The sequence below is a fragment of the Chiloscyllium plagiosum genome, chromosome 9 (genome assembly GCF_004010195.1).
Source record: "Chiloscyllium plagiosum isolate BGI_BamShark_2017 chromosome 9, ASM401019v2, whole genome shotgun sequence".
Classification (NCBI taxonomy): Eukaryota; Metazoa; Chordata; class Chondrichthyes; order Orectolobiformes; family Hemiscylliidae; genus Chiloscyllium; species Chiloscyllium plagiosum.
Window position 1 is genome coordinate 73,989,775 of NC_057718.1, and position 27,883 is coordinate 74,017,657.

Genomic DNA, 27,883 nt, shown 5'->3' on the forward strand with positions numbered 1-27,883 from the left:
CACTAAACACTATATAGGACAAACAGGAAGACAGCTAACGATCTGCATCCATGAACATCAACTAGCCACGAAACGACACGACAAGCTATCCCTAGTAGTCACACACGCAGACGACAAGCAACATGAATTTGACTGACACAAGACTACCATTATAGGACAAGCCAAACAAAGAACAGCCAGGGAATTCCCAGAAGCATGGCACTCATCCACAAACTCCATCAACAAACACATCGACCTGGACCCAATATACCGGCCACTACAGCGGACAGCTGAAACTGACAACCGGAAGTGGCAGGGACAGGCCACTATAAATGCCAGAGGAAACACCAGAGAAGCGCTTCACAGGAGGCTCCCAAGCACTGAGGATGTCACCTAGACAGGGGACGAAACGTCTGCAACAAAAATTTCCAGCTCGGCGAACTGAACCACAACAAGTATTGTAATATAACATCAAACCTGCATCCAAGTTTGTAGATTAATTTTCAAATTTCATACCTACTTTCCTTTAGAACCACAGGAGAAAAGACACATTATCACTTCTTAGGCCTCCTAACCCACTTATACTCTAGATACATGGTTATTCATAGTTGAAACTTGCTGGAATACCAAAGAGTTTTTTGTTTTGCATTTGACAAGTGAAATCCAACTGACAATCGCATACACATGCAGCTATGTAAATTTTGAAGGAACCACCAATTCTGCTTAAATAATTGCAAAACTTCTTGTCAACAGAGGAATTCAATGACCGGATCTTATGTCCAGAGTTGACTGATGATGAGATGCAAACTCTTCACGCGGAAGTGAAGAAAATTTACGTGACCTATTGTCTTGATGAAAGCATTGATAAAATCAAATTTGATCCATTTATTGTGGAAGAGATACAACAGGGTAAGTTTTTTCCGTTGTTTATTATATCTAGGAAATTAAATGGAAAGTCAGATAACACTTCAGTTGGGATCATTTTCTTCACCTGTTTCTAGTCATTTAGGCAGGACCTCAGTATCTGGTAAATGAGTAAATTGCTTTTAACTTGAATGCACTCAGAATACACGTCGGTCTTTGTTCTCACAAATTTGTAAAATAATATCCAACTCACTTATTTTATTCCGACAGACTTTAAATTATGCTGCCAATTTGCAGGAAGAATTTTTTCCTTGGGTTCATATTCATAATTGCAATGCACTCCATTTAGAATCTGCATTTTTTTCATTTGCTATCCTGATGTGCAAGTACTGACCCTGTTACAAAATACAACACAAATAAAATTGCTTTGAAGTGAAACCCAAGCAGTATTCAACAATATTTAAAGGCTCAGTGGTGGCCAAATTTATGTTCTGATTCTAATTCAGTGTGGTAGTGCTTAGTATCTGCTAGTCTCAGACAAGATGGTGCAGGTTTAGTTGGATGAACAGCTGGCAAGCTTAGCACAAAATGAATATTATGATCACAAACGAATGGGTAGGGGTCATGCTTGCACCCCACACACACCAAACATGCACACCACAAGCTCACTCCATATGTGTTCCCACAATATGCGTGACCCCATGCTCCACACATGCACCCCTCTCACCATATCATTGCAGGAGCTTAAATGGTTCAATGTTGCTATCTCCCTCACTATATCCAAGAGTTCCTTGAGGGGATGTTAATCATTCTACACCTGATAAGTTGTTCCTGATATGCATCCCTATTTTCCATAATCTAAAATCCTTTATTCAATTTGTAATTTAGATTAGGGTGATTTAAAATTCTAGATTACTTTTTCAATGTTGCAGTTCTGTATACCATTATTTTATATGCTGCTCTTCAAAATTAGAAAGCTCAGAGCTCCTATTATTCCTGCTGATTCAGACTGTCTAAGTTTGGAGATCAACATTGTAGATCCTCGTTGGACCGTTCATAATGTTTGAAATTTCCAATGTCTTAGCAGTCAAAACTGGCCATAGTATACAAGCCTTATTTATCAAAATTTCTGACTTCCTTTGAATTAGATTATGTAGTGTTAGGCTAAATGCTTTAAATTTGTGGATTTCATGTTCTTAATTGATTTGGCGTGTTGAGGTTTAGATTGATTTAATGTTCATAAGCCTTTCAAATCCTTGTAACTCCTAATTCTTGTATTTGATAAAAATGCATTTTTAAAAATACTTTTCTGTATTTTTAGTTGTGGACCTAAATGGGAAAACAACTGTTTCAGGAAACAAAAATTGTTGAAGGATTGTATGCTTCATAAAAGCAAGTAACCAGACACTCATAATGAGTGTTGTTTATGCAGCTGCTTGTTCAAGCACTAGTGCAAGACTAGTTCGTAGATAAGTTGGAGCCAAGAGGTGTGTATGAATGGAGCTTTTGTTGGCAATATGTAGCTGATTGATCTGTGGACTAGTGATCAGTTATTAATGACTAAGGCCTTCTGCCTGCCAACAACTGTGATTGTCTCCCAGCTAGGCTCTGACTTCTTTGAATCATAGAATCCCTGCAGTGCGGATACAGGCCCTTCGGCCCAAGACCACACCAACCCTCCGAAGACTAACCCACCCAGATCCATTCCCCTATCCTATATTTCTATATTTACCTCTGACTAATGCCCCAAACCTATACCTCCTTGAACACAATGGGCAATTTAGCCTGGGCAATTTAGCCTGGCCAATTCATCTAACCTGCACATTTTTGGACTGTGGGAGGAAACCAGAGCACCCAGGGGAAACCCACACAGACAGAGGAAAATGTGCAAGCTCCATACAGACAGTCACTCGAGGCTGGAATTGAACCATAGTCCCTGGTTTCTGAGACAGCAGTGCTAACCACTGAGCCACCGTGCTGCCCCAGAAGCAATTTGGAGAAGCAATCTGATCTCTGCAAAGCTGGCCTTTCCGGCCTTCCCTTCCACCCCATCTCCAGGCTCTCCTTTAACATGACAGCTCTGAAGAAGAGTTATATCAACTTGAAACGTTAGCTCAAGTTCTCTTTCCACGGATGCTGTGAGATCTGCTGAGTTTATCCAAAATTGCTTTTTCAGATTTCCGCTCCATGGTATTTTGCTTTGAACCCTTCTTTCTCCTGGTCTGTCTGGTCTGCATGTGTGTAGAGCGGGTGTTTACAAGGGGTTTAGAGTTTTAACAAGTTGAGTTGTCTATTGACAGTTCATAAAATTTTTGAGTTAGAGTTTGTTTTTTTGTAATAAATACTTATTTTTGTTAAGTACAGAAAGCTGGTCAATGCTTTCTGTCAGCTACAGTATAAAAGAGCATAAGTTGGGAATTCTGCACACTTCATAAAATCTTTAAATTCTCTGACTCCAAGAAATTCAGTAATTGATTTTCAGAGTGCTACCCCACAGTGAGGTGTATCAAGTTTTAATTCTGTCAAATGTTTCACACCACTTAGGGTGAACATGTATTATTTATTCCTTTGCTTAATGGCCAGTGGAGTTTATCTGCCATTTTCCTGACCTTTATGTATGTTGTCCATTAAGACTCTACAAAATGTGAACTGAACGAGGATATTCAATGCCCTGCGTGTACAAAGAACATAAACAACACAGCGCAGACCAGGCCCTTTCTCGATGTTATGCCGACCTGTGAACTTATCGGAGGAGAAAGTGAGGTCTGCAGATGCTGGAGATCAGAGCTGAAAATGTGTTGTTGGAAAAGCGCAGCAGGTCAGGCAGCATCCAGGGAACAGGAGAATTGACGTTTCGGGCATAAGCCCTCCTTCAGGAATCCTGAAGAAGGGCTTATGCCCGAAACGTCGATTCTCCTGTTCCCCGGATGCTGCCTGACCTGCTGCGCTTTTCCAGCAACACATTTTCAACTGTGAACTTATCGGAGCCCATCCCCCTACACTATCCCATCATCATCCATGTGCTTATCCAAGGATTGTTTAAATGTCCCTAATGTGGCTGAATTAACTACAATGGCAAGCAGGGCATTCCACACCCTTACCACTCTGAGTAAAGAGCCTGCCTCTGACATCGGTCTTAAATTTATCACCCCTCAATTTGTAGTTATGCCCCCTGGTACAAGCTGACGTCATCATCCTAGGAGAAGACTTTCACTGTCTACTCTGTTTAATCCTCTGATCATCTTGTATGTCTCAATCAAATCTCCTCTTAGCCTTCTTCACTCCAATGCGAACACACCCAATTCTGTCAGCCTTTCCTCATAAGAACTTCCCTCCAGATCAGGCAAGATCCTAGTGAATCTCCTCTGCACCTTTTCCAATGCTTCCACATCCTCCTTACAATTGGGTGACCAGAACTGTACACGGCATTGTTTTGTATAGTTGCAGCATGACATTGCGGGTCTGGAACACAATCTCACTACCAATAAAACCTAACACACCGTATGCCGCCTTAACAGCACTATCAACCTGGGTGGCAACTTTCAGGGATCTATGTACATGGACTCCAAGATCCCTCTGCACATCCACACTACCAAGAATCTTTCCATTGACCCAGTATTCTGCCTTCCTGTTATTCTTTCCAAAGTGAATCACCTTACATTTATCTGCACTGAACTCCATTTGCCATCTCTCAGCCCAATTCTGCAGTTTATCCAAGTCGCCCTGCAACCTGCAACATTCTTCCACCCACTCCGCCGCTCTACCAACTTTAGTGTCATCTGTAAATTTACTAATCCATCCACCTATGCCTGCGTCCAAGTCCATTATAAAAATGGCAAACATCACTGGTCCCAAAACAGATCCTTGTGGCACACCATCAGTAACCGGACTTCAGGCTGAATATTTTCCATCAACCACCACTTGCTGCCTTCTTACAGCAAGCCAGTTCCTAATCCAAACTGCTAAATCACCCTCAATGTATGCCTTCACATTTTCTCCAACAACCTACCATGTGGAACCTTATCAGAGGCTTTACTGAAGTCCATGTACACCATGTCAACGGCCCTACCCTCATCCACATGCTTGGTCACCTTTTCAAAAAAGCTCATTGAGGTTTGTTAGGCATGACCTGTCTTTGATGCAACCATGTTGACTATCTGCAATCAAATTGATGCTTGCTAAATGATTATAAATCCTATCTCTTCGAATCCTTTTCAAAACCTTTCCTACAACAGACGTAAGGGTCACTGGTTTATAATTACCTGGGTCATCTCTGCTGCCCTTCTTGAACAAGGGCACAACATTTGCAATCCTCCAGTCCTCTGGTACTAGACAATGACGACTCAAAGATCAAGGCCAAAAGCTCCAACATCTCCTCACTAGCTTCCCAGAGAATCCTTGGATAAATCCCTTCTGGCCCAGGGGGCTTGTTTACTTTTACTCCTTCTAGAATTGATAACACCTCTCCTTTAATAACCTTGATCCTTTCTAGTCTAATATCCGGTATCTCATTCTTCTCCTCTACAATTTTCTCCTTTTGCCTGAGTGAAAACAGATGAGAAATATTCATTTAGCACCTTTCTGATCTCCACAGGGTCTACACACAACTTCCGACTTCTATCTTTGACTGTCCCTATTCATACCCTAGTCATCCTTTTATACCTCACATACGTATAGAATGCTTTAAGGTTCTCGTTTATTCTGTCTGCTAAAAACTGCTCATGTCCCCTCCTTGCCCTTCTTAACTCTCTCTTTAAATCCTTCCTAGCTAATCTGTAATTCTTCATCGCCTCATCCGAACTATCTCGTCTCGACTTCACATTAGCCTCCTCCTTTCACTTAACAAGAGATTCAATTTCTTTAGTAAACCACGGTTCAGTTATCTTATCACTACTTCCCTGCCTGATAGGGACATAACTATCAAGGACATGCAATATCTGTTCCTTTAGCCAGCTCCACATTTCCATTGTCCCCATTCTATGCATCTAAGTCTTGCCTAATCGCATTATAATTGGCCTTCTCTTTACCCCCCCCCTGCCAAAATCAATAACTCTTGCCCTGTGGCATGTACCTATCCCTTTCCATCGCTAAATTAAACATAACCAAATTATGGTCACACTCTCCAAAGTGCTCACCTATCACTAAATCAAACAACTGACCTGGTTCATTACCAAGCACCATCCAGTATACTCTGCAATTGAATAAGGTAATATCTGATCTGATATTCCTCACTCCTGTCTTTTCCTCATAACCATTAATTTCTCTTCCTCATTAAACATCTGTCTATCTCAACAGTAGTGATTGGAATTCGGTGAGATTATTGACTGAGATCCTTGACTAGCTTTGTTAACCTGGGCCAATCAGGGACCTCTGGCTGACAGAGATAAATGGGATTCAAAGAGTCTCCTGACTTCAAGGACTGACTCTGAGCTAGTTGGTTACAGCCAGTGTACTGTGCACATGTAAATAAAGGATGAGTTAGTGATGGGATACCAGCCTCTGAAGTTACTTCAGTTGCGACTGGAGAAAACGTGCCTGAAGAACATTTGCTCACCATTGTCGTCTTTGAGTTGAGCTAAGCATTTCTGGTATCATGTCTTTATTCAGGAAGCTTGACTCGTCATCGAAGACTGGGCTCAGTATGTGGAAAGAATGCAATGTTTTTTTGAAATAAATGATATTGAGGCAGATGAAGAGCAATGATTAATCCTTCTGGTTGCTTATGGTCCTGCAGCATTTTCGCTTATTAGAGGCTTAGCTTTCCCAAAGGTACCAGACACCAAAATCTTCTAAGAGTTAACGGATTTGGTTGAGGAATATTACGACCCCAAACCACCACTAATTCTGAGACACTATCCGTTTTATTGGACTATTAGCCAAGTTTTACAAGCCCTGACTTGAGTAAGAAAACCGGTCGGTATCCAGGAGAGTGCACACCCTGAAAAATCCACCAGCAGAATCCATACTTGGATTTTTGACAAAGTTAAGATAACTGGCAGAGGCATATGATTTTGGGTTAACAGTGAATGAGATGCTGAGAGACTGTTTGGTATGTGGGATTAAAGTTGTCGTCATGCAAAAGCGCCTACTAGCTGAAGCCCAACTGGACTTCAAACAGGCTTTGTCATTATAAATATGCCAAATTGAGCATGGGAGCTACAGGACATCCTAATGGAAGTGGTCACCCTCACCTGTTTGACTGAGCTTGGGGAATACCATTTGAGTGTAAGCAATTGCAGAGTTTCACTCAGGGTATGTTCTGAAGCAGAGGGACCCCTAGGCCAGCTCACAGCAAAACCCCATGACAAAGCCGAGCCTCAGCCAAATGGCTGAAAAGCTCTGCAGGATTGGGGCTGGCAAGTCATTGTCGTTGCTGCCAGAGTTCGGACTCGAGACAGCAAAAGAGTCCTACGAACCCTGACTTGAATAAGAAAACAAGTAGGCCAGTAATCAGGACAGTGCAATCCCTAAAAAGTAATATCTACCTGTGGATTGGAACAGTTAGATTGCTTAGCAACCTCCAAATCACAACCAATTAAAATTAATGTCTGGTTAAATGGTCATCTAGTTCTCATTGAGCTTGATACCAGCGCAGCTGTATCAGTAGTTTGCAGAACCTATATTTAACAAGATTCTCTGTGGTCTCCAATCCACGTTTGTGCAAGACTTCAGCAAGACTGAGAATGTATGCTGAGGAACCATTACAATTAATGGTATGACTTCAGTTCCTGTCTCCTCTGGGAAGCAGTTGGTGCAATTACCACTGTAGTCAGAGACTCTGGTCCAAGCCTATTGGGGTAGAATTTGTTGAGAAAGATTCACCTTGATTGAGTCAACATTTTTTGATTAGAAGATGGCTGTCTCTGTGTAATCCTAATGAAATAACCATGAGTTTTTCAGGAAAGGCTAGCAACTATCAAAGGAGCCAAGACCATTTTATATGTTGATCAGGAAGCAATTCTGTGATTTTGCAAAGCCCGCCCAGTGCCATTTGCCTTGCAGGCAAAAATAGTGGCAGAAATCAGGAGGCTGGAAAGTAAAGGAATTATCAAACCAGTGCAGTTTGCGGAATGGGCAGCACTGGTTGTGAAGCCTGACAACTGCTGTTTGCAGCAGGATAAATGCCGAATTGCTTGCATAAAGGACTTATTCACAGAATTGAGAAGGGCGGGGGGGGAGCTGTCCTTCACAAAGTTGGACATAAGTTAGGTGATGAATCCCAGAAGTAGATCACAATTAATACCCATATGGGTTTTTACAAATATACAAGACTGCGATTTGGGGATTTTTCCAGGGAATGATGGAGAATGTTTTATAAGGGCTACCCCAGGTTGCTATTAATTTGGTGCTAATAACTGGAAAGACCAATAAAGAGCACTTGGAAAGCTTGGACATAGTGCTTAAATGCTTTTCCCAGGTGGGCGTACACCTTAGAAGGGAAGAATGTATGTTCTAGGTGCTCCAAGTGATATACTTTAGTTACAGCTGACAAAACTGCATTACACCCATTGGAAGATAAAGTTAGGGCAATCAAAAGTGCCTGGCTTAGGTCTTTCCTTGGGTTAATAAATTATTATGGGAAATTCATACTTACCCTAGCCACTATCTTGGCACCCTTACACCTGTTGAAAAAGGGTTAGCCGTGGAAAAGGTTATGTAGCCAAGAAATACCCTTTAAGGAAGTGAAAAAGCAGCTATTGCCATCTAAGGTGTTGGCCCATTTTGATCCGAAGCAAGAGGTGGTGCTGACATGTAATGCTTCCCTGTATGATCTTGGGGTAGTGTTTGCTCACCAGTGGTCCAACAGCAGGAAGCAGCATGTTTTTCCTGGACTTTGGCTAATGCCGAAAGCAAATACACAGATAGTGAAGGGAAGTTTGGCGGTCATCTTTGGTATGAGAAATTTCTACCAATACCATTACGGATGTAAATTTGTCATAGTAACAGATCATAAACCGTTAAAACTACTTAAAAATGATGAAGCCACGCCACCCATTGCTCCTGGTTCGCTTCAGCGTTGGGCCCTTATTCTCAATACATACAAGTTGGAACATACTCCAGGAGGCCCAGTGGTTCAAGCCACCTCCCACAGGCAGAAACTCCACTAATGGTGCCTCCTCTGGAAGAGTCTGTTCTGGTTTTAAATTTTCTGGACACCTTTCTGGTCCCCACTGGCAGTGTCTGACTGTGGACACAAAGGGCCCGTCCCGATGAAACTAAAATAGCTGGTGGTAATGGGGAAAACAAAAGGGCCATCATAACCAGGACTGAAGCTTTTCCCGGACCCAGTGAGACCTGAGGAAAGGTTGCTGCTAGAACTGGCTGTGGGCACAAAGTTATGTCTGGCAGCGAGGATTGGATGCCAATATAGCTGCAGTTGAGGGCAGTGCCAACAAAGACAATAATTGTCTTTGGCGGCACCCTCACATTCATGGCAATGGCCGGGTAAACCCTGGATTTGGTTACATGTTAACTATGCTGGTCCTTTCATGGACTCAATGTTCTTGATCATTGTGGATGCCCATTCAAAGCATTGAGTTCATATAAATAAAGGGTGGCTTGGTGATGGGATACTAGCTTCTGTCCAGTTATTTCATCAGTCTTAAATGTATACATGGACTCTGCCTCGCAGCTGTCTGTGCAAGGAGTTCAAAAGACACTCAACCCTCTGAGAGAAGAAATTCATCCTCATCTCAGCCTTAAGTTTGCACCCCTTTATTCTGAGACTGTGCCATCTGATCCTAGATGCTCCATTGAGGAGAAACATTCTCTCAGCATTTACCATGTCAGGCTCCTTAAGAATCCTATTTTTCTGATGATAGATTAATTGGCCTATATTAGTTGCCTTCCTCCTGTTTTGAACAGAGGTGTCACATTGGCAGTTTTCTAATCCTCTGGTACTGCAGATTCCAAGGACCTTGGAAAATTACAACCAATGCTGTTTATGATTCTGTGGTGCAAGTCATTGGGGCCAGGGGACTTATCTGCCTTTAGCCCCATTCATTTGTCTATTATTAATGCTCAAGTGATGTTGATGGTACTTAATTCCTCCCATGTATTCTTTAGTATTAATGGGATGTTCGAAGTATCTTCCACCATAAGACTGATGCAAAATACCTGTTTAACTCCTCTGCCGTTTTTTTTGTCCCCCATAATTATTGCTCCGGTTTGATTTTCCAAGGGATCAATATTCACTTTGACTTCTGACTTTCTTTTTGTGTTTAAAGAAACTGTCCTTGTCAGCTTCCATATTCCTCGCTGGTTTACTCTCATAGTTTATTTGCTTTCTCTTTTAATATCTTTTTCTGCCTCCTTTTTTGGATTTTGAATTTGATCCCAGTCTTTGGGGCAATCACTGACTTTTACATCCTGTACATGCTGCTTGTTTCAACTTCATAATCTCCTTAACTTCCATGCTTAGCCTTGGTTGGTTTATCCCTCTCTTAGACTATAATCTTCCCTCTTTACTGAGATATATTTTTGCTGAAAGTCATGAATTACCTGCTTAAATATCTGCCACTGCTTGCTGACTGCCTTTCCTGCCCAGTCCAGTTTAACTGACTTTATCCTCATTTCGTTGTAATGTCCTTCTATGATCCTATTATATTTTTAAGTTAAAAACAGTGGCTTCCAATCCAACATTCTCACACCCAAACTGAATATTAAATTCTAGCATGTTATAGTTACTACTTCTTGGGGGATATTGACTCCCAAACACTAGCTATACTCTAGGCAATGCTATAACTCAACAAAAAAGAAGCATGCAAAAAGAATAGAACAATCCTTAATGTGTTCTATTAATTTGTTATTGTAGCTACCCTTTCCAATTTTATTGACCCCAATCAATATGAAGATTAAAGTCATCCATAATTATTGCTGTATTCTTTGATCTACTGTTTCAGCAGTTGAGCTGCATTGGTAATTATTTCTTTGCAGTTTGTGTTGCATGCAATTTATAATTTTGTAAAGCTGTAACCCAGCTGGATAAATTGAAGTTATTGGCTGTATTATAACCTTGCAGTTGCAGAAGGATCTTACAGGAATGTAGTGAAACTTCAGACCATGCGCTGTTTGTTCGAGGCATATGAACACGTCATGAATCTGCTTGAAACTGTATTTACGCCTATGTTTTGTCACAGTGATGAGGTATGGAATCTGTTATTTCTGTTTGCTTTGCATTCTTTTAACCCTGCAACTGAGACTTGAAGTAAATATTTCCTGTGTGAATTCTGAATAGGAGTCAAAAGATGCTTATTGAGAATTGTGTTTCTCGAGGGCTTCTTTCTGAATTTCAGCGTCCAGTTTTTCATTTTGGAGTATTTTCATTCTCACTGATTCTTTAATGCAATGAGATGTAATCACTAGTAATTTTTGTGTATTTGCTAAAATATTAGGCATTTGGTCTCAGAGCAGAACTGAAATATCTTGTCAATAATTGTCAAATCCCATTAAACTTAAGGGCATGTCATGCAAGAAAGTTTAAATTTCCTGGGCATTGCAACATTTAAATTAGCATAGGGCAACAGCCATATGTTAGGCAGAAAAGGTTTTCTGTCAATGACATTTCATAAATGATTTGTAAGGGGTTTATTACTTGTGACTGAGCTTTTCTGACCTCCCAATTGGCTAGGTGACCTTTTCTTTTGTTGACAGGCCCCATTCGCAATCTCTCTTTTGTAGCCACCCAAAGCTCAATCCACCTTTCTCTGAATCCCCCCTCCTTGCCGTTTATGGCCACATGCTTATCTCCACCATTGGATCTCTCCTTTGAAGATTTCCCTTTCTAAAGATCGCTCATGCCTCTTAGCAGAATGTCAGCAGCCTCCTGTCCTGAGCTCTGTCAGTAGGGCTCCTAACTTTACATTATCAAAGGCCTTTTGTAAATCTGGATAAACGACGTCTACTGCATTACATTTTCCTACTCTTACCTTTTATGACACTATTTTATCAGTTCCCTTAGTTATATAAATGGATGTTCAAGATAGAATAACGAACTGAGAGTTCCTTCTCAATCCCATAATCCTCAGAAAATACTTTGGCTGAATATCGAAATATGACATTGAGGAATTTGTAGTGATACTGTGATCATGCAGTGACTTCTCGAGGTTAAAATTTTACAGTCTGTGCAACAGATCAAAAACTACAGCAGGGAATTGGTGAATATGCTGTGCTTAGATTTCCAGAAGACATTTAATAGTGCGTCGCATCAAATGTTACTGCGGAAAATAGAAGCTCCATAATGTGCAGGTGACTCATTGGCATAGGTAAAAGATTGCTTCCTAATAAGCAGCCAGAGACTAAGTACAAGTGTTTTTTTCTGGTTGATCTGATGTAATGAGCATTGTATCACATTAATCAGTGCCAGGATCTCAACTGTTTACAATTATATGAATAATTTGGATGAAGGGGTGAAAGGAATGATAGGAAGGAAATTAAGTTGTGACATGGCATAAGCAAGCTACAAAAAGATATAGCTTATGTGATGAGACAATGTGGAAATGGAGTATAATATGGAAAATGTGGATTGTCCATTTTGGCAGGAAGAATAAAAATGCAGCATATTATCTTAAAGATGAGGGATTGCAAAGCTGAGAGATGCAGAGGGATGTGTGGCCTTGAGCATGAATCTTAAAAGTATGATCTATTAAGATCATGGCTGATAAGTAAGTATCAAGGGTAGCTAATTAGAAACAAAATGCTGGAGGTCACAGCAACTCAAGCAGCATCCATGGAGAGAAAGCAATCTAATGTTTTGAATCTACATGACTATTCAGCTAGATGATGAAGAGTTGTCTAGACTCGAAACGTTAGCTTGCTTTCTCTCCTGCGTGCTGCCTGACCTACTGTGATCTGCAGCATTTTTTATTTTCAGTACAGATTCCAGCATTTGTCGTAATTTGCTCCTAGCCAATTAGAAAGTTACGAATTGCAGAAAACTTTAATACAAAAATAAGGTGATTTATGCTTCGATTATACAGGGCACTAGAGAAACCACAGCTGGAATATTATATTGATTACATGACTTAATGAAGGGCGTAAATGCATTGGAAGCAGGTCAAAGAATGTTTATCAGATTAACACCTGGATTGGACAGGTTGCTCAATTTTTCCTCTAAACAGTCTAGAAATGAATACTCTGTACTTTACAAGAGTAACAAGCAACTTTGTTAAAACACAAAATCCTCAGTGGTCTTGACAGGATAGATGTAAAGAGATGTTTCCTCTTATGGGAGAATCTAGGATTAGTGGTCTCTGTTTATGATAAAAAAGAAATTTAAAACATATGAAGTGAATTCTTTTCTCTTTGGGTCATAAGTATTTGGAACGCTTCCTGAAATTATGGTGGAAGCAGATTCTTTGAATATTTTTAAGACTGAAGTGGATAGATATTTGGCAAGCCAAGGCAGAACTTTATTGGGATATAAGAGCATGTGGGTTGAAGTTATAATCAGATCAGCCATGATCTTAAGTGGTGGAACAGGTTCGATGGGACAAGGACCGACACCTACTCTTTTCGTGAGGGTGTCATGTTTACATTGAGACAAAGTTGCAGTTGCTAATGCTTACTCTCTCATGCAGTCCAGTATTGGTTTTATTTAATGTTTATTGAAGGTGCTCAAGGCATTTTTTGTGTGTAGAAGGATTGAACATGGTATTTGAGGATATTGGTATTCCTTGGATCATATAACACACAGAGGGCATTCATCCCACCTTGCCGGTGTTGGCTGTTTGAAAAAGCTATCCATTTAGTCTCACTCCACTTTATTTTTTCCCCATAATCCTATAAATTTCCCCTTTTATTTGCAACCTCATTTTGAAAATTATTGTATATGCTTCCACTATCCTTTCAGGTCATAAACTCGATATTAACTATAGTGCATCTTGTCTGGTGTCAGGATGAGGTTGCTTATGGCCAAGCCTACACACATCCCTTCTTTACAAATGGGGCTTTTTATAGAAACATATTGCACTATAGATTTCAAAATATTTTAACGAGCTGGTAGTATTGGCAAATTGGTCTTGATTTCTGTCTCACAGCAACCAACATGGGGTGTTAGCAGTGAGGAAGATAGGTTGCTTGGCCAAATATTTTAGGTAGAGGATAGTGTTTCAGCAGAGGTTTGTAAGAGATATGTGTAAAAAAGCAGGAGCTGACTGTACCATTGACCCTTGCAGTCGCTGGTTATTTGATTATTCTACAATGGGCAATTAATTTGTCAAAAATTTACCTTTAGCATGTTAATTTTAAATTTGATGTTCCCAATACAGCAAGAATATAGAAAAATGTTGTAAAAATGTGTATATAGATTGAACTTTTACTGTAGCTTCATCAGTCCTTGTGCTGAGTTTGTAGATTTTTGCATTACACTCGATTTTAAAAAGAACTATACTCTTACAAAGGGACCTAATTGCTAATAGTGATACTTATGTGACACAACTGAAATTTTAGATGTGAGTCACTTACAAATTATCAGGATTGCAAGTAATGTTTAGTCAGTTTTCTTCCACACAGTATTTCAGATATTTGTTGAAAGGGGCAGAGTCACCAACACGCAACTCCAAATCCAATAGGTGAGTTTGCAGGAGTTAATGGTAAGCACAATTCCTGCCAACATCCCACTTTTTAATAGTCTATCTGATTGTATTCCTTTTGTTACTAAAGTGGTTCTGTTGCCTTTGAGGTTTTTGTTCAAAAGTTCAGTTATTTCTGTTCTTACCGTAACTTGTCACTGAGATTTTAATTTGCAACCCCATGCATGTAACTGCAAAATAGAGTAAGCTGTCCAAAGTAAAAGAAATTCAGTGTTCAAGAGTATCGATTAATTTATTTGAGATTCTGGATCAACAAAATAAAATTGACTACAGTCTGCTTAGTACGGTTTTTTGTGTACAGGTTGCTCTTTTTGTCAGATGCATTTTAAACCCGTTTTCAGTGTAAAAGTACACTACAGTATGTTAATAATCCATAACTTATACACCAATAAGGTTGGCAGCTTTAGGATATCACCATGGCACTATATGTACTTGGCAAGATCTCATTATACACCCGACCTGCTTTATTTTGAAAGTGCTAAATGGGTAATTATTTATATTTATTAAATAATTGAGAAAATGGCTTTGTGATAAATTTTCTGTGCAATTTTAAGATGTATGTTTGTAAGCAGACTATAATTTCTTGTAGTTACTCATGTTGCTTTTCAAACTAGCCACAGTTTACAGATTTTTGACAGATACCACTTCAGTGCAAGTACAAAGGCTATAATTTTTGATCATCCTACAGAAGCATTACCTATATGAAAGGTGGCTAAATTTAACGTCCATGGCAGGTCTACCCTCATGAAAGCCTTCTGTCAGCTTGCTTAGTGTCACTGGGCTCCTCACGTCAATATATTACTTCTGTGGAATTAGGAGAAAGTGAGGTCTGTAGATGCTGGAGATCAAAGTTGAAACTTTATTGCTGGAACAGCACAGCAGGTCAGGCAGCATCCAGGGAACAGGAGATTCGACGTTTCGGGCACAGGCCCTTCTTCAGGAATGAGCAGAGAGTGTTCAGCAGGAGAAGATAAAAGGTAGGGAGGAGGGAGTTGGAGGAGGGGCGTTGGAAATGTGATAGGTGGAAAGAGGTCAAGGTGAAGGTGATAGGTTGGAGTAGGGTGGAGGCGGAGAGGTCAAGAAGAAGACTGCAGGTCAGGAAGGTGGTGCCGGGCTGGAGGGATTCGGCTGAGACAAGGTGGGGGGAGGGGGGGTGAAGAAACTGGTGAAGTCCAAGTTCATCCCCTGTGGTTGGAGGGTTCCCAGTCGGAAGATAAGACGCTCCTCCTCTGACCGTCGCGTTGTTGTGGTTTGGCGGTGGATGAGTCCAGCTCAACATGATAACCCCAGATCTCCACTGTTGTTCATAATTCCCAGGAGCCTTACCCAACAGGCCTGAAAAAACCTTCAGAACCATTTCAACCAAGTTCTTTGTGGCATGTCCTGGACTGCAACCTGTTCAGAATTTATTGTCAAAGTGTGGTGCTGGAAAAGCACAGCAGGTTAGGCAGCAATTGAGGAACAGGAGAATCCTGCTCCTTGGATGTTGTCTGACCAGCTGTACTTTTCCAGTGCCACACTTTTCGACTCTGATCTCCAGCATCTGCAGCCCTCACTTTCTCCTATTCAGAATCTATTACCTGGTTCCCTCATTGAGTGTTCAGAATGTATGGATCGTGCCTGTTAATGGCTTGTTTTGGAAGCCTTTGATCTTCACTAGATATATTAATTATTTTTATGCAGATATATTCTGAAACAAAATAAGAGCTATATGAATGGCTGCGTAGAATATGAGACTGCATACGTTGATTAGCTGGCTTTTGAGACCATAAAATGAGTGTAATATAGATTACACTGCACATCTATGTTCAACTGTATAGTTGTAATGTTATTTATGTTATAATTTGCCTGAAATGTGGGTTAAAAGAGACCCCTAAGATTTAATCTACATAAACTTTTGAAGTATTGACAGCTGACTGTTCAGCATTGTGAATCCAAATATTTATTGATTTACATAGTCTTTGTGATCTTCAATATTTGAGTTAATCAATATTCATTAAATAAATCAAGCTAAAAGTTGAACAAATGATGTAAAATATAGGAAAAATGGTTTTCTCATTAATGTATTTTTATTATTTCTCCTATCTTTTCTTGTCTTGAGTTGTCTGAATTTTAATTCCTTGTGTTTTTTGTTGCAGAAGTAGCCTGAATTTGGATGATTTTCGGTAAGTATGCATGCACAATATGGAGAAATACCTATTGCAGGCAGGAGCAGCATGTCACTCCACCCTCATAGTCCATATTGCATCACATTTTTACAGAATAGCCTTATGGACTGTACACAAGCTTCTGCCTTTATAACAATCTGAATCTTGAAGTTTACTGTTTTAAGACTTAATTTGTCTCCAGGTTACCCTTTAATTAAACCTAGTCAACAACTTTCTGCAATGTTTTAAATTTGGTTTTCTATTTGGTTTTGCTCCCTACAGTAGAAATACTATTGGTCCATATTATGTATAATGAAATTTAAATATATAACTTAAAATTTTGTGTCTCTAATATCTATAATGAATAATAGATGGCAGTAAATCACTTAACGTGTATGAAAGTAAGCGTTCTATGCAATCTACCATTAACCATCAAATTCTAGCATGCAGCAGTAAGTCCTAGATTTGTTTTGCCAAAATGTATTATAATTTATGATGTCAAAACAAAAGATCATATCCCATATTTTGAGGCGACTCATGTTCAGTTTGTCAATAAGCTTATCTGTAATTCAGAACTATGTAGCAGAAAACACTTTTGTGAAGTAACCTAATGTCTTGAGGATTAACTTCATTTTTAAAAAAATGAAGAGTAACTTTTGTAATTTTGCTCCATGCACTTACCAGTTTAGCTGTACACATGCAGTCCTTGCCTGACATGGTTCTACAAACTCGAGTTATTTCTTCATTTCTAACTTGAAAGAGCTGCATTTAGCACTTACAGATGGGTAGACAGTAATATTGTGATTTTGCCCATAATCGGTGTGAATATAACAGTGAGCTGAGAGCTCCATAACAAAGGGATCTTGATCAATTGGGCCAGTGGGCTGAGGAATGGCAGATGGGATTTAATTTGGATAAATGTGAGGTATTGCATTTTGGTAAAGTGAAAAATGACAGGACCTGTACAGTTAATGGTAGGGCTGTGAGTAGTAGTGTTAAACAAAGAGACCTAGGGGTTCAGGTACATAGTTCTTTGAAAGTTGCATCATAGACAGGGTGACTAAGAAGGTAAAAACGATGACTGCAGATGCTGGGATCCAGATTCTGGATCAGTGGTGCTGGAAGAGCAGAGCAATTCAGGCAGCATCCGACGAGCAGCAAAATTGACATTTCGGGCAAAAGCCCTTCATCCTGATGAAGGGCTTTTGCCCGAAACGTCGATTTTGCTGCTCGTCGGATGCAGGGTGATTAAGAAGGCATTTAACATGTGTGCCTTCATTACTCAGACCATTGAGTATAGGAGTTGGGGGTGTCATGTTCACCGTTACAGGATGCTGGTTAGGCCACTTTTGGACTGTTGTGTACAGTTCTGGTCACCGTTATATGATGGATATTATTAAATTGGAGAGAAAAAAGATTTGTCAGGATGTTGCTGGGAACAGAGGTTTTGAGTTATAAAGAGAGGCTGGTTAGCCTCAGGCTTTGTTCACTGGAGCGTAGAAGGTTGAGGGGTGACCTTGCAGAGGTTTATGAAACGATGAGGGGAATAGCAAAGATTTTCCACTATAGGGTGGTGGAGTTCAAGGCTAGGGATCGTACTTTGAAGGTAAGAGGAGAAAGATTTACAAGGGATCTGAGGGGCAATGTCTTCATGCAGTGGCTGGTTCGTATGTGCAGTGAACAGTGGATGCAGGTACAGTTACAACACTTAAAAGGCATTTGGACAAGTACGTGAACAGGGAAGGTTTGGAGGGATATGGGCCAAATGCAGGCAAGTGGGATTAGTTTAGTTTCAGGAAACCTGGTCGGCATGAATGCGTTGGACCTAAGGATCTGTTTCCATGCTGTTTGACTCTTATGGACTAGGAAATTCTCTGCTTGATCTCTGAACTAAATGAAGTTATCATAAAATCATAGAATCCCTATAGTGTGCAAGTAAGCCATTGGCCCATCTAGTCCACACCGATCCTCCAAAGAGCAGTCCATCCAGACCCACCCCATCCCTACAACTGCAGTTCCCACAGCTAATCTACCTGGCCCGCACATCTTTCGACTATGGACAGAAACCGGAACACATGGAAGAAATCCATGAAGATAGTGGGAGAGTGTGCAAACTCAATTCGGTCAGCCACTCGAGGGTGGGATTGAACCTGGGTCCCTGGTGCTGTGAGGCAGCAGTGCTAGCCACTGAACCACCGTGCATACATGGAGTACATTTTTGACTTGACAGATAAAGGCTAGAATCAGGCTCAACAACATTGCTTCTTTAATTGAACCAACTTAGACTTGCTGTTAAGACTCTTATAGATCTCTTCCCTCCCTGCACTTAATGTTTTTGAATGGCAGAGAGACCAAAAGAACAGACCACATCTCTTTCATTGCTGATCTTTGCTCAATGAAGAAATTGGATACTTGATCGCAAAATGGTAGAATGACATTGTGTCCATTTTACAAACAGTCTAACCAACTGGGTCTGAATGTGAGCATGACATTTTTTATTTAAAAATTAAACTTGGTAAGGATTAAATTTAATTTGACTTAATTTTAAGTTACAAATGCATTAGTTTTGGTTTCAGGTATAAACTAAGTCAAAACATAGAATGAATGGTCAACGCCACATAAATGACAAAGCTGAGAGTTTCCTGTCACCCAGTGTTGTATGAAGCATGCACACTGGTAATATGAAAAGCTTGGTTCACTAAATCAGGGATGCGTAATCAAGAATCTTGATTGATAATCTATTGGGTATGTGCAATTGGGATGCCAGCAGTATTGTTCTAAATTTTGCTTAATGTGAATGTATATGAATGAAAGTTGTGGTTTGTTTGTTGCTGTTGTTTCTCCACTGTCACTTCTGGGTTAACTGTTCTCACCTATTTCTGTTCCTCTTTAGCCAGAGAATCATAGAAATTCTATCGTGTGGAAACAGGCCATTTGGCCCAACAAGTACACACCAACCCTCCAAAGAGTGACCCACCCAGACAAATTCCCCTGCCCTATTACTCTACATTTCCTAATGCACCTAACCTATACATCCCTGAACACTGTGGGCAATTTAGTTTGGCCAATTCACTTAACCTGCATATCTTTGAATTGTGGGAGGAAACTGGAGCACCCAGAGGAAACCCACACAGGCATGGAGTGAATGTGCAAACTCCACACAGTCGCCGGAGCTGGAAACAAACCCGGGTCCCTGATGCTGTGAGGCAGCAGTGCGAATCACTGTGCCACCATGCCGACCATCTGCATTGGTTTCTCTTCCTTGCTACGTTGTTACTTTTAGCATCCTCCAAAGATATCTCCTTGTCCCCAGTTAGATGCAGATGCTGGGAAATTCACCCAAACACAGAATTATTTCCTTTGTATATGATAATGTACCTGAATCGCCAACTCTCCTTGAGCTCTCCACTGGAAAGTTTTTCTCATGTTAAATATTAGAAGCCCTCAAAGCCATTTCAAACTCAGATCCCCAGTGATAAACTTCATCCTTCTCCCTGACGGTTTATTTGAAGCAAAACCAGATTGTTTGCAACCTTTGTCTTGTGCTCGACCCTGCAATAAACTGCTAAACATGTATCAATAAGATCACTGAGACTCCCTGTTTCTACTTCTGCAGAATAGGCCCTACTGCTGAATCCTATTTTTGTGCCTTTATTACTGGTTGGTCTCTCACTTTCTCCTCTTTGTAATTTGAGATTGTACAAAACTCTGCCCATTACTTAAGTCATGAGTGTGTTGCTGGAAAAGCACAGCAAGTCCAGCAGCATCCGAGGAGCAGGAGAATTGACATTTCGGGCATATTCCTGATGAAGGGCTCCTGCCCGAAATGTCAATTCTCCTGCTCCTTGGATGCTGCCTGACCTGTTGTGCTTTTTCAGCAACACACGCTCGACTCTGATCTCCAGCATCTGCAGTTCTCACTTTCTCCAAATTACTTAAGACATGCCAAGTTCTGCTCACTATTTGGCAACTGACCTACACTGGCTCCTGATTATGAAATGTCACAGCCTTTTCGCTGTTTTTGCTTTCCACCCTACAACCCTGTTAAGGTATCAGTGCTGTTATAATTTTAGCATCTTAAGCTCCCCATTTCAATGGTTCTACCATTGGAAGTCCTTTTGTCCTAAATCTCTATCCTTGCAGCTCTCATCCTACTTTCAGATGATCCTTAAAACCTGCTTCTTTGCCCAAACATGTGATCTCCTGGTCTAATACCTCCTGATATAGCTGTTAAGACGGACCCGGAGGGTCCCGTCTTTGCGTGTTCTTTTGGAAGGAGAGACTCACACTGGCAACTATGATTAGACGCAGACAGCAGTTTATTCACAGAATCTTAACTGGTACAACGAATCTACAGGCATGCATTCGTTGGAGAAGGCGTTCTGCCTTCCCGTTCAAAGTTGACACAATTATACTTCGCGCTGCCTGGAGTCCCCGGTCAGTTCGCCTTCCCCATTGGTCCATTCGTCTGCGCGCGCTGGGGATCCGTCCTCCTATTGGCCGCATCGAAGTGCCTGTCCAGCTCCAGCTGTGCTTGACAATGGCTCAGCCATCCCTGGGAGCGGTTCCGATCCCGTATTCAATAGTCCATTGTGTCAAGGAATTACTATGCGTCTGACAGGCTAGCCATTTTCAATAGTTTTAGTTTAACTAAATTGTCAATTACACTTATCAACTTTAGACTTAAATAGAGCCATTCACACTCACTAGTTACAGGTTCCGATAGAGCAATTCACACTTGTCTAACAGTTACAGATTCCGATCAGTTTCTTTATGAATCCCGAGTTTCGATGGGGCAATTGATACTGGCTGGTATTTACAGGCTCCAAGATTTAATTAACATTATGCATATCCCTTACAAGCTCCAGCAGTCATGCAATCGCCTGCAGCAGCTCGCTTGGCTGTTGTTAACCATTTCAGGGCTGGAAGTGTCACCCTCCCTAGCCCTACATTAAACACCGCAGTGAAATCTCCCCAACATAGCTCAACATTGAATTTTGTCTGATAAGAGATTTTTTTTAAATGATTGGTTCTTCAAGCTATTTTTTCTTTTTAATCTTCATAGTCACATTTCAAAATGGCTTATTTTGATTAAAAATGTTTATTTGAGAGTTATTTTTGACTGTGGAGATTCTCGCACTGACATGAATGTCACAAAAAAGGGAAAATTCAAATAGTAATTATGCAGTTATTAGAAATATTACTGTTAAATCAAGAGTTTGTTGTAAAGGCAGAAAACATTTTTGCTTGAATTTTGTTGCCAGAGCAGTATGTTATTGAATGCAGAAACTTGTGGCTGGCCATAGAGCGCTCCAGTTAATGAATGCAAATGCTGAAGCTAATATCTATCTGTTTCTCTTTTCACTGATTAATGCTGCCTATTGGATATGTTTTTTTAAAAAACAAAAATTTGTGGGTTAGCACCGAACAGGATTTAAAACGGGGCACTGAATCTGCATCTCTAGGGCAAGCTGCCTCCATGAATCAAGGGTCTTCATCTGCATCTGTTTTTCCTCATGTGCAGTCAATCTTAACACTTCCATCTGGCATTTTACCTTCTCTCCCTGCTGCTATAACGTAAGTCAGGGTCCATTCACACTCCTTTGTAACATGCATGGATATTTGTGTCAAAAGTCTATCCCACCAACCATTAAAACATGTGTTTTGTGTCTGTGTCCTATAGTTTGGGTTTTATACTGGCTTGTTTACATTTGTCTATGTATTTGATAAATGGTTTGTTTAAACAAAAATTTTGCATATTTTATCTACCCATTTTCAGTTGTATAAAACATCAGAAGTGCATTAACTGAAACATAGAATATGGATGGAAATGAAGTCTTCGAACTGTTGTTAAAGAAATCTGGTGCCAAATCATTTAGCATGGAACAAAGCCAACTTCCCACCATTCCTGTGCTGATCTGAGGATTCTTGCACTCCTTCCCCTTCCCTGTAGCACTTCAAACTTCTCCTTTTGAAGTAAACATTCAAATACCCTTTGAAAATTATTACTGAATCAGTGTATCGCCGCCAGGGCATTCCAACTCTCAGCCCAGTAAAACATCTCATATTTTTGATTCTTTTACCAGCTCTCCTAAATCTCTTTTTTCTGGATAGCATCCTTCTTACTAGAGTTCTATTTATTTGCTGATATAGTTTATCATTTATTTTTGTCGGTGTATTGACTGTGCTTGAGCTAGATTTAGACTGAGTCAAAAATCTCGCAACACCAGGTCCAGCTGGTTTATTTGGAAACACTAGCTTTCAGAGCATTGCTCCTTAATCAAGTGCTAGTGAGAGAGGAAACCCTTAGGCACAGAATTTATAGGGAAAAGATCAAAGGGAACAAATTGAACACATCTAAGCTGGCTAAGATATTCAATTTGTTTGCAGAAGTTGTATGACCTTTTGATGTTTTCCTTATAAATTCTGTCTAAAATCTTCAGGTGCTAGTGAGAGAAGAAGCAGTGCTCTGAAAGCAAGTGTTTTTAAATACACCCGTTGGACTATAACCTGGTGTTGTGATTTTTTGATTTTGTCCAACCCAGTCCAACACTGGCACTTCCATATTTTAGATTTAGATTGTTTTAGTAAAGCACTGAAGTTTGACTATTATAAAGTTCTCTCACTTCCAAATCACTTCCAGTCACATCATGCAAATGAAGTGAAATAATGTGTTCCTGATAGCACTGAAGGTGTGAAGGTGTCCATTACTGAAAACTGCAAGCTCCCTTTGGATGGTTTTAAGATTTATTTTTATCATTTAGAGTCATAGAGATGTACAGCATGGAAACAAGCCCTTCGATCCAACTTGTCCACGCCAACCAGATATCCTAAATTAATGTAGTCCTATTTGCCAGCATTTGACCCATATCACTCTAAACCCTCCCTGTTCATGTACCTTTTAAATGTTTTAATTGTACCATCCTTCACCACTTCCTCTGGCAGCTCATTCCATACACACACTACACTCTGCGTGAAAAAGTTGCCCCTGAGGTCCCTTCTAATTCTTTCCCCTCTCACTTTTTCCCTATGCCCTCTAGTTTGGACTCCTCCACCCCTGGGAAAAGACCTTGTCTATTTACCCTATCTATGCCTCTCATGATTTTATAAGCCTCTATAAAGTCATCCCTTAACCCCAGCCTATTCAGCCTCTCTTAGCTCAAACGTGCCAACATCCTTGTGAATCTTTTCTGAACCTTTTCAAATTTCACAACATCCTTCCAATAGGACAGAGACCAAAATTGCATGCAGTATTCCAAAAGTGGCCTAACCAGTGTCCTATACAGCTGCAACATGACCTCCCAAATCCTTTCCTCAATGCACTGACCAATAAAGGCAAGATACCAAATGCCTTCTGCACCACCCTATCTACCCTCAACTCCACTTTCAAGGAGCTATAAACCTGTATTCTAAGGTTTCTGTGTTCAGCAATTCTCCCGAGGACCTGACCATTAAGTGATTTGCCTTTCCAAATGTGGTACCTCTCATTGATCTAAATTAAACCCTAATTACCACTTTTCAGCCAATTTGCCCACCTGATCATGGTCCTATTGTACCTTTTGCTGTCCATTACACCACCAATTTAGGTGTCATCTGCAGACTTGTTAACCATATCTCCTATGTTCACATCCAAATGATTTATATAAATGGCAAAAAGCAGTGGATCCAGTAATGATTTTTGTAGCCTCCAGTCTGAAAAGCAACACTCCACCACCACCCTCTGTCTTCATTGCAGCCGGTTATGTATCCAAATGTGTCACGACACTGGGTAATCCTCCTGCTTAATTTAAAACTAGCAACACAGAAAAGATTTATTCTGTTCAGTAATCTGTAAAATTCGTGGCCAAGGACTATTTAAAGTAAAATTAATAACTTTATTTCTTAAAGTATAACAGAGAATAATTAGCTAACAACTATTTACCATTCCTTACTCTAACCTATCTGCTACCTTCTCTTCTATAATACTAGTCTGTTGAAGATTTACAAAACAAGACGTCTTATCTCAAAATCAGGCAGCTTTAATTCTTCTATTAGGATTTTCCTGTGTTATCTTTTCTTCTTCAGGAATTTCTTCACCAATCATCAAAAAGGTATCTTTTTAAGAGAGCTATTTTTCAGGCAGTCTGTTTACATGCTGAGCTTGTCAGTTCTCGTCTCAACTGTTCAATTTTCCACAGTCACACTGGATTGGAGTTTGACAATTTTTGGGGTATAATTTAAATAGATTGGCTGAATTTGAATTTGTTTTTATCGCCAGGCAACGAGCTAATTGAGCGAATTGCCCAAGTGTTACATTGTTGCCTAATTGAGAACACTTGGTGCTGTGTCCGGTAGTTCTGCTGTTTTTAACTCTCTTAAAATACATCCACATCTTCAGAACAAATGGCTAGTTCTCCCTGTATTCCATGAGCTCTAACCAGTCTACCATGCACAACCTTGTCAAATGCCTTACTGAAGTCCATATAGATCATGTCCACTACTCTAACTTCATCTCCCCTTCGTTACCGCTTCAAAAAACTCAATTAGGTTAATGAGACATTGCTTCCTGTGTTCACTATCCCTGATTAGTACTTCCCGTTCCACACACATGTAAATCCTGTTCCAAATACATGTAAATCCTGTGCTTCAGGGTTCCCTACAACAACGTGCCCACGTTTCAGGCTCACTGGTCTATAATTCCCTAGCTTTTCCTTACCACCTTTCTTTTGGCACCTCACCTGTGGTTATCGATTATACAGATATATTGGCAGCAGGCCCAGCAATCGCTTCTCTAGTTTCCCACAGAATTCTGCGGTATACCCGATCAGATCCTGGGAATTTATTTACCTTTGTGTTTTAAGATGTCCAGCACAACTGCCTCAGTAATATGAACATTTTTCAGGATGTTGCTATTTATTCCCCCTTGTTCTCTATCTTCTATATCCTTCTCCATAGTAAACACTGATCCAAAATACTCGTTTAGTATCTCCCCCAGCTCCTGCGGCTGCACAGATAGGTGGCCTTGCTGATTCTCTCCCTAGTTACCCTTTTGTCCATAATGTATTTGTCGAATCCCTTCAAATTCTCCTTAATGCTATTTGACAAAGTTATCGCATGTACCCTTTTTGTCTTCCTGATTTCCCTCTTAAACAAACTCCTACTACTTTTATATTCTTCTTGGGATTCACTCGATCGCTGCTGTCTACACCTGACGTCTGCTTCCTTTTTCTTGACCAAAACTTCAATTTCTTGTGTCATCCAGCATTCCCTACACCTACCAGCCTTTCCTTTCACGCGAAAAGCAATATACAGTTTCTGGACACTTGTTATCTCATTTTTGAAGACTTCCCAATTTCCAGCTGTCCCTTTACCTGTGAACATTCGTCTCCAATCAAATTTTGAAAATTCTTGCCTAATACTATCAAAATTACTCTTCCTTTAATTTAGAAATTTTACTTTTAGATGTGGTCTATCCTTTTCCCTTGCTATTTTAAAATTGTTCGAATTATAGTCACTGGCCCCAAACTGCTCCCCCACTGACACCTCTGTCACCTACTCTACCTTAACAAGTCACAGAATTTGAATTGTACCTGTCTCAAGTTCAGTGGCCTCAACTCCACCTTGTTGCCAATGGGTTCTTTTTGGTGAAGTACCTACAAAAGAAAGCAAAGAAAGCAAAAAAAGTATTAAAGTAAAATAAAGTCCTGATCATAATTACAATTCTAATTTTCAAATTCTGATCTAGAAAAGCATTGAAATATTTGGTTTACAGGAAGAATGAAGCCATTGAATAGCAGCAGTGTAATGGTTTATTCTTGTCATTGACTGTGTTCAAGCCAAGGTAGAAATGTTCACATTGAATCAAAGCTTTTTTAGAATAATTCTGTAAATGTCAAATTTCTCATATATTTCCCTTAACTCTGTTTAGAAGGTACTGCTTTGCCTTTTATGGACATCACACTGTTATCCTCAACAGTATCAACTGCTTCCAGTTTCAATTTCTCATATAGAGACTTTCCTATTGAACCTGTTCAAAGATTTTATTGTGTATCTCTGGTGCAGGTGGAACTTGAATCTAGGTCTTCTGACCTGAGAGATTGGGACACTACTGCTGTGCACAAGAACCCTCAGTCTCTGGTATATGCATTTTGAAGCTTAATTCTATCAAATCATAAAGCTTCAATGTCTCTTGTCTCAGCTAATTAGATTACATATATATCTCATTTAAACTAGTAGCAGGAGTAGGCCATTTGACCCTTTGATCATGTTAAACAGCAGACCAGACTCGATGTCAAACCTGTATTTCAATATCCAGTTCCTGTGACTTCTTTAAACTCCCGATGCATTTTAATATCTAATAATTTATCCATCTTTTCTTGAGTATACTCATTGACCCAACTTCTTCAGCCTTCATTTGTAGCAAATTCGACAGGTTGACCAGCCTCTGAGTGAAGGAATCTTTTCTCATCCCAATCCTAAAGATACTACTGCAAACCCTGAGTCACTGACCCATGGTTCCATACCCCCCAACCACGGAAAACATCCTCCCTGCATCTAGGCTGTCTAGCCTATTAGAATTTTATAGGTTTCAATAAGAACACCCGTAGTTCTTCTAAATTCTAGGGAACATAGGCCAAATCAATCCTATGAGGAGAGTTTGGATTGCCATCTCTAGTATCAGCTCAATGAATCTTTGCTGTACTTCCTCTGTGGCAAGTATATCCTCTGTTAGGTGGGAAGATCGAACTATGTGCAATACTGTAGATGAGGTGTCACCAAGGCCCCAAACACACCTTCCAGGTACATTGATGCTTTACCTGCACTTCACTCCATCTAGTCAGCTGTATTCACTATTCACAATGTGGTCTCCTACACTGGAGAAACAACTCGTGATTGCTTTGCAGAACACCTACACCTTCTGTCTGCAAATAAGACTCTGAGCTTCCAGTCACCTGCCACTTCAATACACCACTGTTTCCTGTACAACATCTCTGTCTCAGGCTTGCTGCCGTAATCCTATTACAACAATGGGTAACCCCCGCCAGGCTGATTTAAACCTGCAATACAGAAATGATTTAACCCATGCTGTAAGCTGTTAAAATTCGAAAGGGAAACAACTATTCCCAAAGTCGTCATTTAAGGTAAAAATTCATATCTTTAATTTTTTAAAAGTCTAACAGAGAATAATTCACTAATAACTATTTGCAACTCATTTATGTAAACCTATCTTTTACCCCCCCCCCCCCCCCCCCCCCCCCAAATACTGGTCCAATAAAACCCCCAATTAACAGAAAAATTCAAATTTCAAAAAAACCAGCCAGC

At 40.2% G+C, this 27,883-nt stretch overlaps 1 protein-coding gene across 6 annotated transcripts in view; it reads left to right on the plus strand.

Annotated features, from left to right (window-relative positions):
• Positions 1 to 27,883, plus strand: part of snx14 (sorting nexin 14) — a 230,521-nt gene that overhangs the window by 86,766 nt on the left and 115,872 nt on the right. For 5 of the 6 annotated variants that reach the window (XM_043696231.1, XM_043696228.1, XM_043696230.1 and 2 more), the window contains exons 13-17: positions 733 to 888; positions 10,865 to 10,989; positions 14,356 to 14,414; positions 16,574 to 16,600; positions 22,004 to 22,159. In XM_043696231.1, the coding sequence (XP_043552166.1) occupies positions 733 to 888; positions 10,865 to 10,989; positions 14,356 to 14,414; positions 16,574 to 16,600; positions 22,004 to 22,159 (523 nt within the window). The remainder of the gene's footprint in view (positions 1 to 732; positions 889 to 10,864; positions 10,990 to 14,355; positions 14,415 to 16,573; positions 16,601 to 22,003; positions 22,160 to 27,883) is intronic. The other variant, XM_043696233.1, reaches the window with a different exon arrangement.